Below are 19,712 nucleotides of genomic sequence, written 5' to 3'. Positions count from 1 at the left end.
TGACTTGCTTTTCTACAGCTGCAAGGTACAGCGAGTGGTGCATACAAGGTGCTCAGATCGAAGCACTTTTGGAAGTAGAGTGATGCTCTCCTACATCCCTCAGCCCCCAGTCAGCTGGGATTCCTTCTCAAGCCTGAGTACACTGTAAAATACCCATAAACATGAATTTTAAAGAATCCCGTGTCTTTTCGCCCTTTAGGAGTTTGTTTTCCATGTACACCCTCTCTGACAAACCATTGCGTTTTAGGTTAGTTTGGGGCTTCACAATGTCCAGGGTGAACACGCCAGCACCTGCACGGGGTGGAAAGAGGAGTGGATCTCCACAGACCGCGCGTCCTGCGCGCACACCTGGCCAGCACAGCCCTGTGCCCCAGCACGGACCGGTCACTCCCGCGTCCGGCCGGGAGGAAAACGAGAGGCTGCCCTGTGCGGGGAATCGGAGCTGCCCCCGCCTCCCGGGGGAGGGCCGGGGCCGGGGCCGGAGCGTCCCAGCGCGCCTGCGGGGGCCCGGGGGGCGCATCCCGGCGTTGGCGGCAGCCCCCGCCCCGCCAGCCCGCCCAGCCTGCGGGACGGCAGCGCCGCCGGAGCGTTGCCCTTTTAAGCTGTGGCCCCGCTCGCCTCCTCCCCGGCTCCCGGAGGGGCTCCGGCAGCCGGCACCGAGCGAGCGGCACCGAGCGACCTCCGCGGCCGCGGAACGGAGCGGAGCCCCAGGGCGGCGGCGGGGCCGCGGGCACCGGGCTGCCCCCGCGCTGCCCCCGCTGCTCGGGGACCATGGGATGCTGCACCGGCCGCTGCACCCTCATCTTCCTCTGCACTTTGCAGCTGGTGAGTGGAGCCGCTCGGCATCGCGGGGAGCCGGAGGGACCTGCGGGTTCGGCTCGCCGGGACAAAAGCGCTCGGTGCCCGCTGCCCCGGGCAGGGCTGCGCTCCTCCGCAACTTCGGCTCAGAGCAGCAAGGCGGAGGGATGTGGGCTGCGCTCCGGGGACGCTGGGGAGGATTTATCCGTGCTTAAAACTCAAAAAAAAAAAAAAAAAAGAAAAAAGAAAAAGGGAGGGAAAAAAGTATTTTCAATTAATAACTTTGCGCTTATAAAATACAACTGAAAAAAAAAGTAAATTACTATTAGAGAGGAGTCCCGGCGGCTCGGTGGCGGTGTTGCAAACCAAACCAAACTTGGTACGTGCACAAACCCACCGGTACCTTCAGCCTCTTTCATGGAGAGGTCCGCCCGCATCCCACCCTGGTCGCTCCTGCTGGGGTTTGTGCTGGCTCGGAGGGAATTATTTCAGACCTCCTCGGGATGAAGTGGAGGTTTTGGATAGAATGTGCCTATTATTACGAATGTATTTATGTAGGAATAAACTTCCCAGTGTGCGGAGAGCGCGGTCCCTGGTGGGCACGGGTCGGTCCTTGGCGGGTGCGGGATCCTGGTCCTTGTGACATCTGCATAGATGATAAACAAAGGTCTGGTTGTTCCCTGAGTATCTGCGCATCCAGCCTGGGTCCGGAGGGTCCCCTTCTTGTCAATAGCTAATGGGCTCCAGGGCTCCTCCAGCCTTAAAAAGGAAATGACAGCATCTAGGGGTTTAATTTCATTGCCGTGTCCCAAATTTGCTTTATTTTGGAGCGTTAGCAGCGCGCAGGAAAGGGCAGGCTTCCTGTGAAGTTCTTTTGAATAGTTTGCTGGTGCCAAGGGGTGAGTTTAGCTAAAACTCTTTGTTTTGGAGTTGGGTGCTGTGACAACATTTCTTTTCCTGCATAGAGTCAGGGAGCAGACACAGGACTGAAGGTGGGAGAGGAAAACTGGGAACTTGATAGTTTTGAAATTATACCCAACAGCCTAAAATTGCAAGGAAAGAGGGTGGGAATGCACCCCTGTGAACCCAGACTGGCACAGTTGGAAGACAAATGTGGAGGATTTGACTCATCATTAAACAAAATACAGAATAGAAGTGATGGGGTTTTCTTGCACAAAGCGTCTTGCTCAGCATATTGATGAGTGAGTTGAATGGCTGGGGAGTGTGTTTAGTCTCCTGGATTATTTCTTTTGATTTTTCACCCGTGATGACACAGGGAAGAAGCTGCACCCTGTATTACATTAGAAATTGGTGTCTCAGCACTCACTGTCTCTTAAACCCATCACTGTGTCATCCTGCTCTAAGCACACACTCACACACTGGGGGAAAAAAAAAGGGAGGGAATGAGAAAAAGAAAAAGCCATGAACTGCTGGTGCCGTTCTGATTTCTGACAAGCGTGGGAGTTTTCTTGTATCCAAGATACGGGGACAAAGAACCCCCAGCATTTTATTTTCCTTAAGACCCTCCTCCTTGAAGAAAAGAATCAGTTTGGCTCATTCTTAAGCAAGTTTGGATGCCTCAAGCTGTAGCGATTTCCCATGGCACTTGCTGGGGGAATTGGTAGAGCTGGAAAAATGTGAACTATGGTGAGGGAATTTCTGGAGCTGTGCTCTGGTGGGGGGTGAGGTCAGGAGATCCTGGCCAGTTCCCAGCAAGAGCTTGGGTGAGGGTGAGATCCAGCGTGGTGCTTTGTTATTTATGTTCTTATTTAATTGAGCAAACTTTGTCTGTAAATCATCACATCACTTCCACATCCGCACGGCCAAGTGACGTGCAGGGCTCGCTGTGCCCGGGGTGGGTTCTGCTAAGACAAAACACTGAAGCAATCAGGCCGAGATCATCAATAAATTATAATGACGTGAACTTCCTTTGTTCATCTCATGTCTCTGCTCAGCCTCATTTGATACTTTGAACCCTTCACAGCCTTCCCTGTTCGTTGCCAAGCTCTGGGTCTCCCACTGCCGGAGTCCCAGGGGTGAAATTCTGGCTCTTGTGTGGACGTTTTGCCTCTGAGTCAAGTGGGGAGAGGATTTTGGTGCTGGGATCTCCCACTTCAGTTCTGGAGCACACCCCTGAGATGTGTTACATGTTCTCATGTCTGTTCCTCAAAGCTTCACAGGGCTCTTTATATAAATGATGAATGGAAACATGAACAACCTCCCAAAAAACTCGACTCAGGCGCTCTGAGTTGCAATGCTTCATATAAATTGTTTTATTATTAGGTGCAAATAGTTGAGTGAGCAGGGAAGTGTTTGCACACTGCCGTCTAAATGTTTCCCTGGGGAAAAAAAAAAAAAAGAGGCAGAAAACAAACAAATTCATCATTTGCAGTGTGTGCTCCCAAAGAAAAAGTTTGTGCTCCAGCCGAAGAGCAGAACAACGTGTGAATTGAAGGAGCTGCTACACAATGCGAATACCAACGAGCTCCTCAGCCCCCCACGGGCTGAGCCGAGGCACAGGGAGAGAGGAGAGCGTCTGCATCTGTCTGAGGAAAATCAGGGCTGACTCCCCAGCGGTTTGCTAATCAAGGGGGGAGGGAAGGCTGTAGTTTGAATAAATAATTTGCCGTGCTCCAATTTTAGATTATTGTTTCCTTGAAGCGTCCACGCTAGGCTTGGTGCTTTGCTGAGCGGTGCTGCAGGGAAGCTGCAAGAAGGTTCTGGCTCTCCCTCCCTCTGTCCTGGCGTGCATCCCTGTCCCTAATCCTTCCCTTTTTCCCAGTCCAGCCCTACCTCCTGCAGCAGTTTGGGTGAAAGTTGGCCCAGGTCAGGGCTGCCCTGCCAAACAGCTTCGCCTCAGCCATGGATGGCACAGAGGACGACCATCAACAAAGTGTTGGGGTGTTTTTCCAGGGTTTGTGATTCCCAAAGGGGTTGCCCCCTCCCCATTCTCACTTTGCCCAAACACCTCTGCCATCCAGGAGCTGTTGTCACCTACAGCAAACCACCAGCCCTTCCTCATCCCTCCCAACCTTTGGGCAGATGCTTATTAAGAAACAAGAGCAAAGTTTAAATGAGCCATAGGCCTCCCCAGGAAAAAATCATGAGGTTCTCTGTCAGGGAGCCTCTGTAGTGGGTTAAGAAATGCCCTGTGTTGGAATTAGAATTGAAAAGGGTTTGCCAAGGGCAGGATTTTCGAACCCGAGTGGAATGAGGTGTCACACCCACCAGTGGGCTGGGTGGGTCCTGGTGGGGAGCCACAGACCAGGGCTGGGTCTCAGGCAGGGAGATATGAAATAATCATTGATTTGCTGCTTTCCTCTCGGCCAGTGTGAGATTGCACCCAACTGGTGAATTTTCTGGAGCAGTAAGTGCCTGTGCACCGGAGGCACTATGTGAATTTATTTCCACTGAGCATGGAAAAATTCCCTGGCTCCCCATGCCCTGTCCCTATAAATCAAACAACTGTAGTTTCTTTACATTCTGTCCATGGATTGAGAGCTCAGATGCCAAGCAAAGCCTGGAGACAATTTTACAGATACATTATAAATCCCCCTAGAATAACAGCTTCTAATGGAAAAAGTGACTAATACTTCAAATGAGCACAGAACAAGGCGCCCTGGGACGGGACTGCACAACCAGCTAACCAAAAGTAACTATATGCATTTATTTATTTATTTATTTTCTGCCTTGATCCTTTCTTAGTGATTCCTTTTTAATCTCTTACAGAAGAGGGTGACCAGTTCTGGAAGCTGTTTGAAACCAGCACAGATCCTTCTCTAACTACTCTCTTGAAGTGGTTGTATTGGTTTGATTGAGGCATGAAATGACTCAGGGCACGTGAGGAGTGAGGGCAGAAGGGGAGTGTGGCAGACTGGCAGTGGGATGCCCTGGAAAGGCTCGATCTGGGCACAAATGTAGTGTGATTTAAAATAGTTGGAATAATGGGATTTTTTACAAGGGTGTATGGTAATAGGACAAGGAGGAATAGCTATAAATTGAAAGAGAGTAGGTTTAGATTGGATTTTGGGAAGAAATTCTCTCCTTTGAGGGTAGTGAGCCCCTGAGAAGCTGTGGCTGCCCCATCCATGGTAGTGCCCCAGGCCAGCCTGGATGGAGCTTGGAGCAGCCTGGGTCAGTGGAAGGTGTCCCTGCCCTGGCAGAGGGTGACAATGAGATGATCTAAGGTCCCTTCCAGCCCAAACCTGGGTTCTGTGATCCCAATTGTCTGACTCGGTCCCTCAGCACACGTGGGCTGCAGTGGGGAGGGTGGCAGAGCATGTCCCTCTCCAGGGTGAGGAGGAGACAGGACTGCAGTGTCTGGGAGCTATAGAAATCACTTGCTTGGCTTTCTCCTCTCCAGCCCGGGGATCATCTGGGCTGGAGGCCTTGTCTCTCCCCTCCTCTGCAGCTGCCTCTGGAGCCAGGGCAGAGTCGGGCTGCCCTGAGGGAGCTGTGAGCCTGCACAGCTGCCATGTGGCTGAGCACAAAGCCTTGGGGGGAAGAGCAGGTGCAAGGGGAAGCGCAGCATCCCTTGGCTCATCACGCTGCTCAGGACCCCTCCAAAATTACCTTGTGCTCTCCCCAGCTGCTTATCTTTTTCTCCACGGGCTGTGCTTAAATCCTAACCATCCCTCCAGGGAAAGGGCCATCTTTGGTGGATGTGAACAGCACCCAGCTCTGTGATGGCTCAAGCCTATCCTGAAGTCCTTGAACAATATTCCAGGCTAAATAATAACGTAAGACTAAAGGCTGTGTTTGACAGATGCTGTCTTCTCCCTGTCTGTTCCAGACAAAGGAAAATTAAAGCTGTGCCAATAATAGAGCTCGTCAGCATTTTCCACTGAAGCTGACTTTCAGTAGAAACCTGGGGATTTGACTAAATGAATATTTTCATGAGAAGTATCTGCTTTCCATAGACAATCCTGACTTTTTCTCCCAAGTTTTGGCCAGAATATTTTGGCGAAAAGTCAAAAATGTGCTGGCAAACGTTTGCTGTGCTGGCGAACATTTTTAATTTTGGAGTGGTGGAGCTTTTCTTACGAAAAGTTGAATTTTTGCATGAGATTTTTCTTTTTTCCCCCCCATTTTTCCTGAGCAGCTGGAGCCAGTACCCTGCAGCCCAAGGGACAAACAAGGGAGGAGCAGTTTGGGGTCTGTGTTTCAGACGTGCCCAGGTCTCCTGGCTCCCCACATCCTCCTTTCCTATGGTGGTGCTGGAGATTGCAGATGACTCACAGGAACTGTGTCCTCTAACCAAACCCACTCAGACCAGCAATGAAATTTGGCCAAAGCCAAGCCAAAAAAGCAGCTGAGGGCAGGGTGGTGTTGAAGTCAACTCTCCTTGGAGAACTGGGGTTTTATTTCGGCTGACACAGTGACTTTGTTGACCGCTTTGATTTTTCTCAGTCGCTCTCTGCTCCTTTGGCTTCCCCTTTTCCTTTCAGTAGAAGAGAAGGATCTGGTTTTCCCTGATGGGCACCCTCTCCCTCTGGCTGGTGTGGGGTTAAGGGAGCTGACGTTGCTCCATTGTGTGCTAATAATATATGGAAACTCGGATCATTTTGGCTGGGGTGCAAAGTGGAGCTTTTCCAAGAATCCGCTCCAGGGGCCTCAAGTATGAACTCTTGGAGAACAAACTGGATAACAAAGGCCAGATTGTGATCTCTTTTCCTCCAGGAAAACCCTGGACTAGCCCATTGCTTTTTGAGCACTTAAGAAAATGCAGCTTTCCAGTGAGCAGCAAGTGCCCCAGCTGTAGCATTGCCTTTCCCATTAACAAAACGTCGGGTCTGAGGTCAGTAGAACTGAACCTTTCTTTCTTGTGAAAACACCCCCCAAAACCAGGGATAATTTGTGATTTAATGTTCCCTTTGTCCCACTTCTCCCACAGTACATGTGATGAGCACAGCCAACTGCACAGGTTGTGTCTCTGTATTTCAGTTTGGTAGAAAGAGAGTTTTTAACCAACTGGAAACTTTTGTCTCAAAAGCAGCACATTCTTCACCTCTTCCCTGTATAAAGAACACGAGGAGGGAAAAAATGACATTTTTGGACAAAAAAGGAAGAAAATACCCTGGCATTTAGCAATGTTTGCTGAAAATGATGGGGGTGTTCATTGTGCCAAACCCCAAATATTTTGAACTTTTACAGAAGCTTGAAAACACTTCTGAAAACAGCTGAAAAGTCTCCCCAAAAAAGAAGTTGTTTTGTTGTTGTTTTTTTTTTTTTCCATTGGGGTTGTGCACACTGGATGTTTTCACTTTCAAATATCTCTGACATCATCATGTCTCCCCCAAACCCAGCTCATGGTGGGATTTAAGGAGAAAAATCCTCAAGGGGAAAGCGCAGGTTTGGGTGTTGTTCAGGGTGGTGTTTTGCTGCAGTGACTCATCTGCTCACAGTGGTTTGGGGTATTTTTGTTGCAGAAGGAAACTCAATGAATAAACGCCCTGTGGAAATTGGAATCTGAGATATTTTGTAATCATTCCAGAGTCATAATATTACCTTAAAGTTCATGAGATTTCAGACTAGGAATAAACAACTTCTGCTTTTTTCGCTTATTGATCTTTGGTAAGAGTCAGAATCTTATTTCATCTTCTTGGTGGGGATAATTGTAGGGATTACAAAAGTATGGATTAACAGGAGTAAAAAGTTAAGAATCAGTAGTAGTAAAGTAATAATAGCAGAGTAGGTGGTAATAACAGGGAGGAGAAGAACTGAAATGAGTGAAGTATTTGGCAGAAATCTCTGAGATGATGCTTCAGCAGAGCTGCTGCTTCTCACCAGCATGTCAGAGCTGTGTCTCACCTTGAGCACAGAAAAGTCAATGGTGGTGTTCCTCTGGCTCCTCCTGTCTTAGCCAAGCCCTGGCCTCACATCTGAGAGTCCTTGTGAAGAACAGAAGTTTTATTTTGCTCTGTGTTCTGAGGCTTCACAGGCCATGGAGGAGTGAGCAGCAGATCTGTGCTGGGGCAAGATCAATATCTCCTCCCTTGACTTTGCTGTAGCTCATTAACATCAAATGTCTTTTCCAAGGGGTGCTTTTTGGTCTGTTTTCCACAAGAGCTTAATTGCCGTTTTCCTGGTGTCTGTGGCTCCTTCTTAGCACAGCTGCTTTTGTGTCAGAACATTGGACACAAATATGTTGTTTATCAGGGAAGTGCACGTCCCAGATTTTCTCTCAAAGGGGAGAATTCATGGAAATCAGGAACGCAGCTTTTCTGATCCCCTCTCCCCCATCATCCATCAGGTGCTGCTTGGGTGACTCCAGGTTTAGTAATTGAGATGTCAGATTCCCTGACACCTTTGGGCTGAAAGGATGATGGTGTGGAAGCAGTGACCTCAGCTGCCATCTGCCTGGGCCTAATGAAAATATACTGTGGGAATTGAGGCAGAAGCTTGTCTTCATCACCTGCTCGAGGCGGGCAGAAGTCAGGACTTGCTGTGCCAGCTTCTTTTGCCACCTCTCAGCTCCTGGCCAGCCCTGCAGGCAGCTTCCCACCTGCTCTCCAGGCTCTCTTTGTCCAGCAAAATATCTGCTTTCTTCCCTCTCTCTTTTTTTTTTTTTTAACCTTCCATTTTTTCAGTCCAATGCTCAAAACTCAAGAAAGCCAGGATCCTCATGGTGTTCTTTTGAACCAGTGGAGCAAGCACACAGATGTGTGCCCAGCCCTGATGTCCAGGGGTGTGGGAGCACAGGCTGCTCCTGTTTCAGCAGCAGAGCCATCCCTGTGCCCAGCAGTCTGGGTTGTGTGTCATTGTGCCACCCCTGTGACATGGGACATCGCTGACCTGGGTCAGAATGATACAGGACACACTCTTGATGAGCACTTGGCCAGCTGGTCACCTGGGCTAAGAGGAAAGAACAAGAATTGAACAGTACTGAGGATAGTTCAGTTCCATTTCTCCTGAAGTCCTAAACCCTCTACAAAAATTGGATTCAGATGCTCCGATGAAAACACAGTTACAGCAAATATACAAAGCCTGGGAAGATGCCTCCTGTGACACCTCTCAGGGGACCAGGGACCTGTTTTGTGCGTGTGGCGACCTCACAACAGCCTTGGACCCATTAAAGAATTTGGTACTGATTTATATTTTCTAAATGCTATTCCCTGGGGACAGTTCATCTGTGAGCACCATTTCATCTGAACAGGAAGGTGAGATAGAGGACGCTAAAGAAGGGGATGGGGCATTTTATTACCCACACACAACTTATAGAATATTGAGTGTAGCCTTGCATGGTGTGCTCTGTGTGCTGTGGTCATCCATCATGGGCAAACAGGCTCCCCACAATTAACAGTTTGTCACTGTCTATCTTCAGCTCCACCTGAGCATTACCTCTGTAGTAACCAGAGCTCAATCTCACTACCAGCACGGTTGACCTACTTGGAGATCAGGAGGAATCTTAAGTCCTGGCCTTACTCAGGTTTGTTCATAGTTAGGAAGTTTGGATATTATTGTAAAGTAGTGCAACAAGAGCATTGTCCTGCATGTTAGAAACTTCTTTGAGTTGAGAGTACATTGGGGTCTACTCTAAGGTCTCCAAGCAAACTTCTTCCCTACCTGAAGCTCAGCAGATGCCATGGTCCAGATACTTGGGAGGGTGTAACTCTGTGCTGTGGGGCTTGGGAGCAACCTTTCCTTCTTTGAGAGATGCTGGATCATTGATACTCCTTTGAGAACTTCCACTTTGGTGGAAGCACCACATCTGAATGCTCCTCGAACCAGGATATATTCATGGGCACTTAAAAAAAAAAAAAAACAAAAAAAATTTTTCTGCTTCCCTGAGAAGGGATTACTGAGTGAAGCTGGCTGGAAGCAAATCTCCTCTTGAATCAAAGACCAACCTCAGCAGGACAAGAAAAGCTGGCCTGGCCTGACTGTCTTGGGCCTTCATTTAAGGTCACTCATTTCAGGAGACCTTGGAAGTGACACAGACACAAATAAGTGGTTACTAGCTCACAGGTTCACAGAGATAAGGACCAGGCCCATGAGCTGATGAACCTCGTGGAGAATGACCAAGACCTGAGTCCTGAGTGTTGGGCAGACTCCCAGAACCCAAAACACCTCAGAGGTTCTGGGCCAAGCCCCTGCTCTTCAGCTGCATCACAAAACACCTCCCGCAGCCAATCCCTGAGGATGGTGCAGGGAACATTGGATCTCTGGCCAGGTTTGAGGACTGTGCATTTAGATAACTTGCATGGATATCTGAATTTCTGGTTGCTCAGCCAACACAAAGCCAGTTCCCAATCCCCCATGGCTGCTGGTAATCCATGACCATGTGGGAGATGGGGATGGGCTCTGCCAGGCTGCTGGCACCCCTGGCTCTGGCAGGCAAACACTCTTCTGTGGTGTCGTTGTGGGAAAGGCAGCACACCTGCTTATACTGTGGATGTACAGAATTAGGGGAGAAATCTGATTATCCTAATTACTCAGAAATGCTAAATATGTGCAGAATACCGTTTGGCTAATTAGCCTGGGAGATTGCTGGCTGTTCAGCAGGGAGCAGAGCGGGTGCTGGGAGAAGTGTGATGGGAGTTCACAGGCGGTTTTGTGCCCTTTGCTGTCTGAGCATGTGGAGAAAAGTGCGCTTGGATGCTTGGAGATGTGACTGCCAACCTTAAAACAACTTAAAAAGCTGGGAAAGTGCAATTTTTTTTTCAGATGTCTGACACTTTTTAGAATTGTGGGTCTCCAAGTTTCCTGTCTCATTATTTTGAGCAGAGACATCCAGGGGAAGGATGAATTTGCATTACTGCAAACAGCTGGTGAGAGCCCCCACACAGCACCTTCTCAGAGGGTTCTGCTCCTTGTCTTGCCTTATGTTAAGCCAGGCACAGCCTCAAATGCTCCTGAAGTCTGAGGAGACCATGATGTAGTTGGTTCTTTGAATGGTGCTGCTTTGTTTGCATTTAATAGGCTCATCTGCACCACTGAGGGGGTCTTGGGACCCCAAATCTGGCCTGAGGGGATCTTGTGGCCCCAAATCTGGCCTGAGGGGGTTTTGTAGCCCCAAATCTGGCCTGGTTTTCCCAGAGGCACAGAGCAAGTCAGGCAGATGCTAAGCATGGAGGGTGGTTCATGCTTAGGTCCCAAGGTATTATTCCCCACATACCCAGATCCAGAGAACCAGGCTGGCTCCTCCTGCTGCATGCTGGACACGGATCCACCAAGGAAACCCTGAGGCTGTTTGGGAGGGCTGCAGGGAGGCTGGGACAGGTGATGTGCACAGCTTGGTGTGTCCTACAGCCAGCGCAGCTCTGCCATCAGCCTGGGCCAAACCCAGAAATTGTGGGTGTAATCAGTGCCCGAAATTCACATCCATCCATCTCTCCTTGTAGCTGTGCTTCCCCATGTCTTTAAATAACCCTGCCTGGCTTTTACTCCTGACCTAGCAGAGATGAATGTCCACCTCAAGTTTTCTGGAAAGGTTCCCCCTCCTGCTCCTGGAAGCTCGGGGTCATTCCTGTGGTCAGTCCAACACAGCATTATCTGGGCACTTCTCTGGGAGAAACTGCAGAACATTTGGGCCTCCAGGGCTGCCACTGAGACAGCTTAAAGCTGAATTGTGTGACAGTGAGAAAGAATAGATAGGGTGATAGAAGAACTCTGCCATGGCTCCAGACAATAAAGACTGTGTCTCCCTTGTGATGAATAATGGCTCTTTGTTCTATTCCTTAGATGACAGGGCTGTTAGAACTGCTGAGAACCATCCCAGTGCTAAATATATGGGTGTGCAATAAAGGCTCTGCAATCCATGAACTGGGACTGAATGGACACTTGAGTGAATCATTTCGAGTACGATGAATTTCTGGAGCAGCTCACGGTGACAGGAGGTGGCAGGGTAGGGTCCTGTGGGATGCTTTCCTTGCATGAGATGCAGCCCAGGTTTTGTGGCTGCCAGCTTTTTTTCCTCATGAAGCCTCCCTGGGCTATGGAAAGTCCCTCACTCCCAGTTTTGGCCGCTAATCTATAAACAAAGGGCATTTCAGATGAAGCTCCAGGGTTTGGTGCTGAGACACTGTCCAGATTTTCTATCAGAAATCCCAGAATCCCAAGCCTGGCACACTCAGTGGGGATGCTGAAGCAGGAAACCCCAGGTTCAGCTACAGGCCAGGGCTGAGAGCTCATCAGAACCCATCAGAAATTGGGTTCTGCTACAATGAGGAGGAAAATGCATCTTCCTGCTGCAGTGTCACCAGGCTGGAGGAAGAGGTGATTCACAGGTGGTGTTGTTGTTACTGTCTGGAGCCACCTCTGAGTCCTGCCAGATTAAACCTCCCTGAAATTACTTAATGTAGCAGCAAGGATTTGAATTTCCATAATGGGGATTAGCACTTTTCTATTTTAGCTAATCCTTGCAATCAGACCCAACAAGCAAGAAGATCAAAGGACTTGAGGGGGGAAAAATTTGGAAAGTTTAGAGTAGGAGCAAACCAAGGATGCCATTGTTCCAGGGATGAGGAATCATCTCACACCTCCAAGCAGAGCTGTGGATGAAGCTTTGGTGTCACAAACTAATAGAGGACAAGTCTTTGTCCCTTTCCATGGCTGAAGGAGACACAGGAGGCTGTGGGGGCCCCATGGGTGAGCTGCTGGTTGGGACTCAGCCCCCTCAGGGTCACCAAACTCTTGCCCTGTGGAGACACGATCACAAAAGATTTGCTGCAAGTGAACTTTGTTCTCCAGAGCTGCCAGAGTGGCATCTATTGACCAGCCTCTGCTTCCAAAAGGAGGGGAAAGTGGAGAAAGAGAGGGAAAAGAGAAATTCAGCTTTGCTGTTGAATAAATCATGAGCCATTGAGGAGCTGCGAGTCTGCAGCAGGGGAGGGGCAGGGGCAGCGCAGAAATAATCGGACAAAAATGTCATGCGAAAAATGAAGCACAGGAGGGGCCTGGCCATTGTGTGGCACTCCTGGAAACTTGGAGAGTTGGTTGGTGGGAGGCCAAAAGATGTGTACAATGAAAGAGGGACACTCGAGTGGACTCAAAGTGCAAACAAATTGGGTAGCACAAGGGAGGAGATAAATTATGCTCATGAAATAAACAATGGCTGAGTGACACTGGATAAACAGTTACATATAATAACACCACTGTTTGTCCCAACCACCCTAATTGGGAGGCTGGGCAGCATCTGATGAAAACTCTGCGTTGCACATTTTCCCCTTCTAATGAGGAAGATTTTCCCTCCCCCCTGAAGCCTCCTCCCCCCAGTCCCATTTAGCAGCAAACTGAAAGGCCTGGTTTCATTCCACTTTCCCACAGCAAACTCATCCTGGCAGGAACTGCATTAAGGAGGACAAGTAGAAAATGATAATAAATTGAGGACTTGCTCTTATTTCACCTTGTGACAAATCTATCCAGTGGGTGACTCAGGGAGGGTGATAAGAGCATGGACTGGGCTGCTGCTTTCCTTTTGGTGCTTGGTCATGTGGAAAATAACCCCATTCTAGCCCTCACTCAAAAGGGCTTTCCTTTAAAAATAATGCTTTTTAAAAGGCACTGAATCCCTATTTACCCTGTTGGAGAGCCAGCAGCTCCCTCCATCAAAGTGAACGTCACGGCTCTCATTTCATCATCCACTTGGGCTGAGGGGAAAAACAAAGGGCATGCAGCACCAGGAGTGAGGTGGTCAATGCTGTCAGCGCCAGTGGGAGATTTGGTAAACCTTAGTTGGTTTTCAGCATGATTCTGTATTGCTGGTAAATCCCTGATGAGGATCTTTGGTTTTGCTGAGCTCCTCTCAAGTCTAGCAGAAACACAGCGGTGCAGGGGACAGTGGGCATGAGAAAACCACAGTGACTTCCCCCACAGCCTCTCTCATGCTGTGAATCCCAGAAAATCCACCCTGGAGCCCTGATTCCCAGCACTAAGACATGTTTTGCAGCAGAGCTGTGCCCTCACCCTCCCATGACTGCCCAGAGCAGATTGCAATTCCCAAACTGCTCCATCACCCGTGAAAGAGAGAGGCACATCTTCCGCCTCAAATCGTGCCTGAACTTTTTGCCAGCTCCCTCTTTAGGTATTTAGTTGATTAATGTGTTTGAGCACTTTGTGTGTCTCTGTTTTCTTGCTTTTATTAGAGGAAAACAGAGCTGGGGTTCTGCTCTGCATCTGTATTGCTCATGGGGAGGTGCAGCTGAGGAGGAAGCCCAGGAGCTGCCCAGCCTTCCTCACCTCTGAGGGACCACTCTGAGGATGCTGGTGACGGCTCAGAACTCATCTTTGATCACATAAAATTGGCTCTGCCTCCTGAAATGGCTGGAAAACTGGAATATCCCTAGTTGGCATGCCTTGAAGGAGGCAATGAAAGCCAGGGTTTTTACCTGTAATTGCTAAGGTAACGAATCAATTGCTTAAGTAAGACTGATTTTCTTCCAGAGAAGCAATCAGATGATGAGAATCAATAGTGATTGATTCATTTTCTATCCACTTCTTAGAGGGAAGTTCTTTGTGGGGATTGTGGTTATTGGAAAATTCCTGCAATACCCCGAAAGCCTCTGACAGTCCCTGTTTTGAACAAAATTGTTGTTTTCCTGTTTGTTCCAATTTAAAATTCTTCCTGTCAGAAGCATTTTACTGGAACCAGAAGCTGAAATGCTAAATGCTTTTCTTGTCCAAAATACTATTTTCTTCCCAGTTCTTTTTTTATTTCATGCTCTGATGACAGGCCTGGAAATTTGCTGGTACATTCATTAGGGGAGAGTTGGTCAGTATTTCTTCACTGATATCTATTTTTCAGCTGAAAAAAATGTCTACATGTTTTTTCAACTATAATTTTTCATTTTGTCATTTTTCTTAACTGATATAAACACATTTTTGTGTTTTGGTTGGGGTTTTTTCTTTGGGAAAGCACAAACATCAGTGTTACTGGTGATGATTAAAACCCAGCTGTCACAGTATGGGTCACTTTATATGATGATTGTGTGGATGAAATGCAAACAAACCACTTGGCCTGTTTACAGCCCAACTCCTAAAATACCTCCAGCTTCTCATCTGGGGGATGCAGGCTTGGGAACAGGGGGAATTCACCTCTCTGTGCTGAGAATGTGACAGTGAAGGGAAAGGTGAGGGGTTAGGATTGGTACTGCTGTCATTATGGGAAGTTCCCAACTTAAAATGCCACCTCTTTTTGCCACCACGGGCAGGTAGGTGTCCAAAAAACCACAATGGCAATGAAAATGCTGTTGGTGCTGAGGCAGAATTATTGGTGTGGAATGTTACAGAACCTTTTTGCAAGTCTCCAGCAATCCTCTGTGTAAAATGAGGTTGTTGTTCCTAATTTCACTGCATAGATGGGAAGACAGAGAGTCCCCAGCTGTGCTGGAGGGCTTTGGTGGAGGGAGCAGGAGCAGGAGCTGCTGCCCATGGCATTACAGGGGGCAAAAAGCATCAGGAGCTGCTGGTAGGTGGAAAGGGAAAGCTGCAAAATAATGGGAATTGCACCCCTTTGGCTTCATGTTGTCTCTTCCTAACACCCCAAATTGACAGCTAGGTGCTAAGAGCACTTCTCTGTGTCATGGTGAGGTGAGAAAGCCTTGCTCTATGAAGAAAGGCTCCATTTGTACAGTAATTGCCATGCAAGTCTCTGGGTGACTGTGGTGTGTCCCCTCCTGCTCCAGGCTGATTAGGACGAGCTTTCCTTCGAGGAGCGGAGCTGCAGCAAGCCGGTGGCAGATCCCAATTTCCTAGATTGTTAATAATAATAATATCATTTTCTCTCTCTCCCCTGTTTCTCACCCACCCTGTGCTTCCCTTTTAATGAATTCTCCTCTCTTGCTGTAGACTCTGCAGTGACACCAGCCTGATTTGTAATGTAAATAGGCAGCCCAGTGTAAAGGCGACCTGCGAGAGCACCGCAGGGCTCTAATTATAATTTTCATTAAATTCCTTCTGTTTACGAATATCCAAGCAATCTGGCATTGCAGCAGAAGCAAGAGGAAATTAAAGCAAAGCTACCGCTTAGCTCCAGTGTCAGGGAGCAGGGCCCAGCTGTCGAGCAGAAACTGAAGCAAGGCTCCTCCAGAGAAAGTTTTGAGGAGTTATTTCAGCTTTGGCATCTTTCCTCTCCCCAGCTTTTACCCCGGTTGCAGGGTTTGCGTGTTTTTCCTCCAGAAGATCTGGCTGGTGCAAGTGTTCTACACGTGATCCATTTGTGACCTAATTAAGGGGATCAGCTGCTGGAGCTCCCAGCGCCATGTGCAGGAAGGAGCTGGGGGCGCAGGGAGGGGACAGAGCACGGACCTGGGGCTCACAAGGGGTCCTGCAAAAGTGATCCTTTGTTCCTACAAAGGTCCAGCACCACAGGGACCATTTTCCCCATGTGCTGGGAGCATCCTGAGGGCTGCTGTGACACAGACCCGTGCAGAGAGTGGGGCTTTGCTGGCTGTGCTCCAGGGCCACCAAAAAACTCTCACCCTCATCTTCTGCTGGATGAGAAAAGAGGGCTTCAGGTGGCTTTCTGCAGGTGTTTTGCTTTCTGCAGGTGTTTTGTTTTCTGCAGGTGTTTTGCCTTCTGCAGTGTTTTCCCTTTTTGTCACTCAGGTCACAGCTGACCCTCCCTGAAGAGGAGGTGCAAGCCATGAATTAGACTGGCCAGTGAACATTCCTGTTCATAAAGCCAAAAGCAGGGGGTGGTCTCAGTGTCTCTTGGTCACAGTGAGTCTTTAGGCTGTGTGTGGACAGGACAGAGGGAAAACTGAGCGTGGCTTTTTGAGCCTGAAGCAAGAGTTACTGCTCCCCTGGGGAAGCTGCCAGTGGTGAATTTACAGCCACAGTTCTGCTTTGGGGTAAACAGCAGTGAAATAAAATTGCAGTTTGCAGTAAGTGCCTATAAAACAGCAAAGAGAGACAGATTTTTTTCTAAACTGGGTGAGTCCAGCTGGTGTCTCATGGGCTTTATACACACTGAGAGTTTTGGTCAGACCCCTGAATAATTGAAAGTCTTTCTGGGACACTTGAGAGTTCATGGGATCTCTGAGCTCTTTGCACTCTGCTGCTCCCGCACCCAGGAGGCTCCAGAGGCTGCATCAGGAGAAGACAGAGCTGGGCAGTGCAGGCCCAGGCACTGCTTCAGGGCAGCCTTGTGCCTTCTGTGCCAGCCCTGTCAATGGTTTCCCTCTGTTAGCTAAGCAGGTGATGCCTAGGATAGCAGGTCAAAAGGATATAGGTTATATTCCCTAAACACAACAAGCCCTTGGCTAATTTTCAAGTATTTTCACTTTTTTCCTTGCATCCCTTTCGTGGGAACAAGCCCAAACTTCAGATAGCCTTCGTGGCTGAGCAGAGGCAGGGATCACACAATATAAAGCCCTGTTGGTAGGAAATAAATCTCTCTATTAGAAAATTAAATTCCTGCTGATCTCCAGCACTGCTCTGCCTCACAGCCTTTGGAGTGTTTGGATGGGTTCATAACTGCTAGCAGATCTCCATAGGGAAATGGCTGCTGAGTTAATGGCACACATTTAATATCTATTATTTCATGCAACAGGGAAATTTGTGCTCCTGATGGGAGAGGATTCCCGCAGAGCTGAAGCTGTCAGCCAGGATGCTGTTCAGGGGAGCAGCTGGGATGTTTGCCCAGGATCAGCAGCATGAGGTGGGATAAGATAGCTCAGCAAGTTTTCAACAGGTGAGGGGAAGCCAGGAGTGTGGAGCCTGAGCCTCTGGGTGATAAAAATGTCAGGGACTTGAAGAAACTCCCTGGTTTTATGTCAGTTGCAAATGCAGTCACATCCCTCCACCCCAGTGCCTCCTCACTCTGTCCCAAAGCTGGAGACTCAAAGCTGAGCCATGAAACTGAGGGAGGAGAACACTGGGGGGGCTTAGGGGAGAACATTGTGGGCACAGCAGATTAATTTAATCATGTTTGGGCAACTTAGGTTGGAGTGTTGACGTGGGTTGCAAATAAAACAAGTTTGTCATTTCTGTCAGAGTGCTTTTCTGCCTGGATCACAAAGGCACCTGGTTATGAATTGAGCCTGATTGCTGCTCTCAGCAATCAGCAATCACAGCAGAGCTGAGGTGATACAGGAGACACAGGGAGCAGCAGCTCCCATACCCAGTGCTGCCTGCACCCCTGGGATCCATAAACCAAACAGGCCAGAGGCTGTGAGGGGCACAGAGCACTGGCCTCATCAGACTGGCCCTGATTTGGGAGAAGTTCAGGCAATCCAGAGCAATAATTTTCCTGAAGCATTTCTCCTAGGAAGCAGGAGGAAGCATTTCCTGAATTTTCCTGAAGCATTCCTCCTAGGAAGCATTCCTCCTGCTTTTTGCCAGGAGCTGGATTCTGAGCACCATTCAGAACCTCAGCTAATTCACTGTCTTGCTGAACAGGTTGTGGATCAGGAGAGATTCTTCTTGCTGAGAAGGCTGTGGATCAGGAGAGAGCACCTGTGGATGTGCCATGGGCTGTGCTCCCTTGCTACAAAAAGTACTGCCAGCTCCTGATGCTTTGCCAGTTCCGTGGCACAATCCAGCACTTGGAGTAAAAAGGCTTAAGAGGTTTGCTTGGATGTGTGCCTCAGATTGTTCCAGGGAAGGCTTAGAGTGGAAATGAGGAACAATTTCTCCACCACAAGGGTTGTCAAGCATTAGAACAGGCTGCTCAGGGCAGTGTTGAGTCACTGTTCGTGGGGGGATTTAAAAGATGTTCAAATGTGACACCTGGGGACGTGGGTTAGTGGTGGGCTTGGCAGTGATGAGGGAGCAGTTGGACTCAGTGATCTCAGAGGGCTTTTCCAGCCTAAAGGACCCCATGATTCTGTGAATTGCTGTGCCTGGCCCATGTCTCAGCTGAGCAGAGCTGGTGGTTCTGAGATGCACTCAGGAAACCTCAGCTCCAGACACAGCCAGCCTTCTGCACTGCTCAGCGCCAGTCTCATCCCTTCTGTTCAGCAGCACTGTGCCTTCCCTGGAATGCTAAGCAGCATTTGGGCATGTGGGACTGAGCAGTGGCATATCTTTGCAGCTCAGATGTTTCTGGGAGGCTCTGGCTGCACAAAGCTCAGGGCTCACGGTCACAGCAGTGGCACTGCTGAGAGTGGCACTGCTCACACACACAATGGTGCTGGGAGGGGAGAGCTCAGAGGTGCCAGGCCAGGGGCAATGAGCAGGTGAGGGCTCAGCACTGGCATGGTTAACAGCAGCATGCTCCAGGCTTCAGCAGAGAAATTGTGATGAGCACAGGAAGGGTTTTACACCTGCCCAGGCTCTGCACAGGATGGTTCTGGGCTGGGAGAAGCCCTGATCCTTGCATGTGGCACAAGGCAGCCTAAAAATTGTGTTTGCTGGAGAGCTGCAGGGAATGACCTGGTGTGGGACCATGATGGGGACTGCCCCTGCTGCCCTGTGGGGCCCTCTGGCAGGGCCAGCACAGTGACCAGTTTTCCTCCGAAATATAAATATAAATACAAATACAAATATAAATATAAATATAAATATAAATATAAATATAAATATAAATATGTGTCACTATAGGACATGAAAGAACACAAGCATACACCACTGTTCTCAAGGTGAAGGAAAAAAGGGAAGTTTTTTTTCTGACTCTGACATTTATAGTTTTCCAGAAGTGACAGCGGATTGGAGTGACACCTCTCCAATGACACTGGTCAAACTGACAGTCTATCAAATCTCTCTTCTTCTATAAAGGAATGCAAAACAATGAGTTATTTACAGAAAGTGTGTGAAAAAGTTCACTACAAGAATGTCGACATCAGAAAGCTTAGAAAATCTTAAAAAAAAAGGGTGACAAATAGAAATAGAAATAGAAATAGAAATAGAAATAGAAATATGGCTTCAAGGTATCAGCCCTGCTGTTGGAGGCCTCTCTGATGTCTGTGTGAACAGAAGAGGTTTCAGCAGCTTCTGGGGAGAAAGCAGAGCAGAGGAGCAGAGAATGGGGCACA

General features: G+C 48.7%; 1 protein-coding gene across 3 annotated transcripts in view; it reads left to right on the top strand.

Moving 5' to 3' along the window:
* The first annotated feature begins 676 nt into the window (after nucleotides 1-676).
* Nucleotides 677-19,712, top strand: part of NKAIN4 (sodium/potassium transporting ATPase interacting 4) — a 50,673-nt gene continuing 31,637 nt past the window's right edge. Inside the window, exon 1 of one of the 3 annotated variants that reach the window (XM_054274829.1) lies at nucleotides 677-825. In XM_054274829.1, coding sequence (XP_054130804.1) covers nucleotides 772-825 — 54 coding nt within the window. In that variant the 5' untranslated portion in view covers nucleotides 677-771. The remainder of the gene's footprint in view (nucleotides 826-19,712) is intronic. The other 2 variants (XR_008482977.1, XM_054274828.1) reach the window with 2 other exon arrangements.

Source organism: Melozone crissalis, unplaced genomic scaffold (assembly GCF_028551555.1).
Source record: "Melozone crissalis strain CALT ecotype California unplaced genomic scaffold, PUWL_Pcris_2 ptg000017l_1, whole genome shotgun sequence".
NCBI classification, from domain to species: Eukaryota; Metazoa; Chordata; class Aves; order Passeriformes; family Passerellidae; genus Melozone; species Melozone crissalis.
This window is presented reverse-complemented; position numbering and strand designations above follow the sequence as displayed.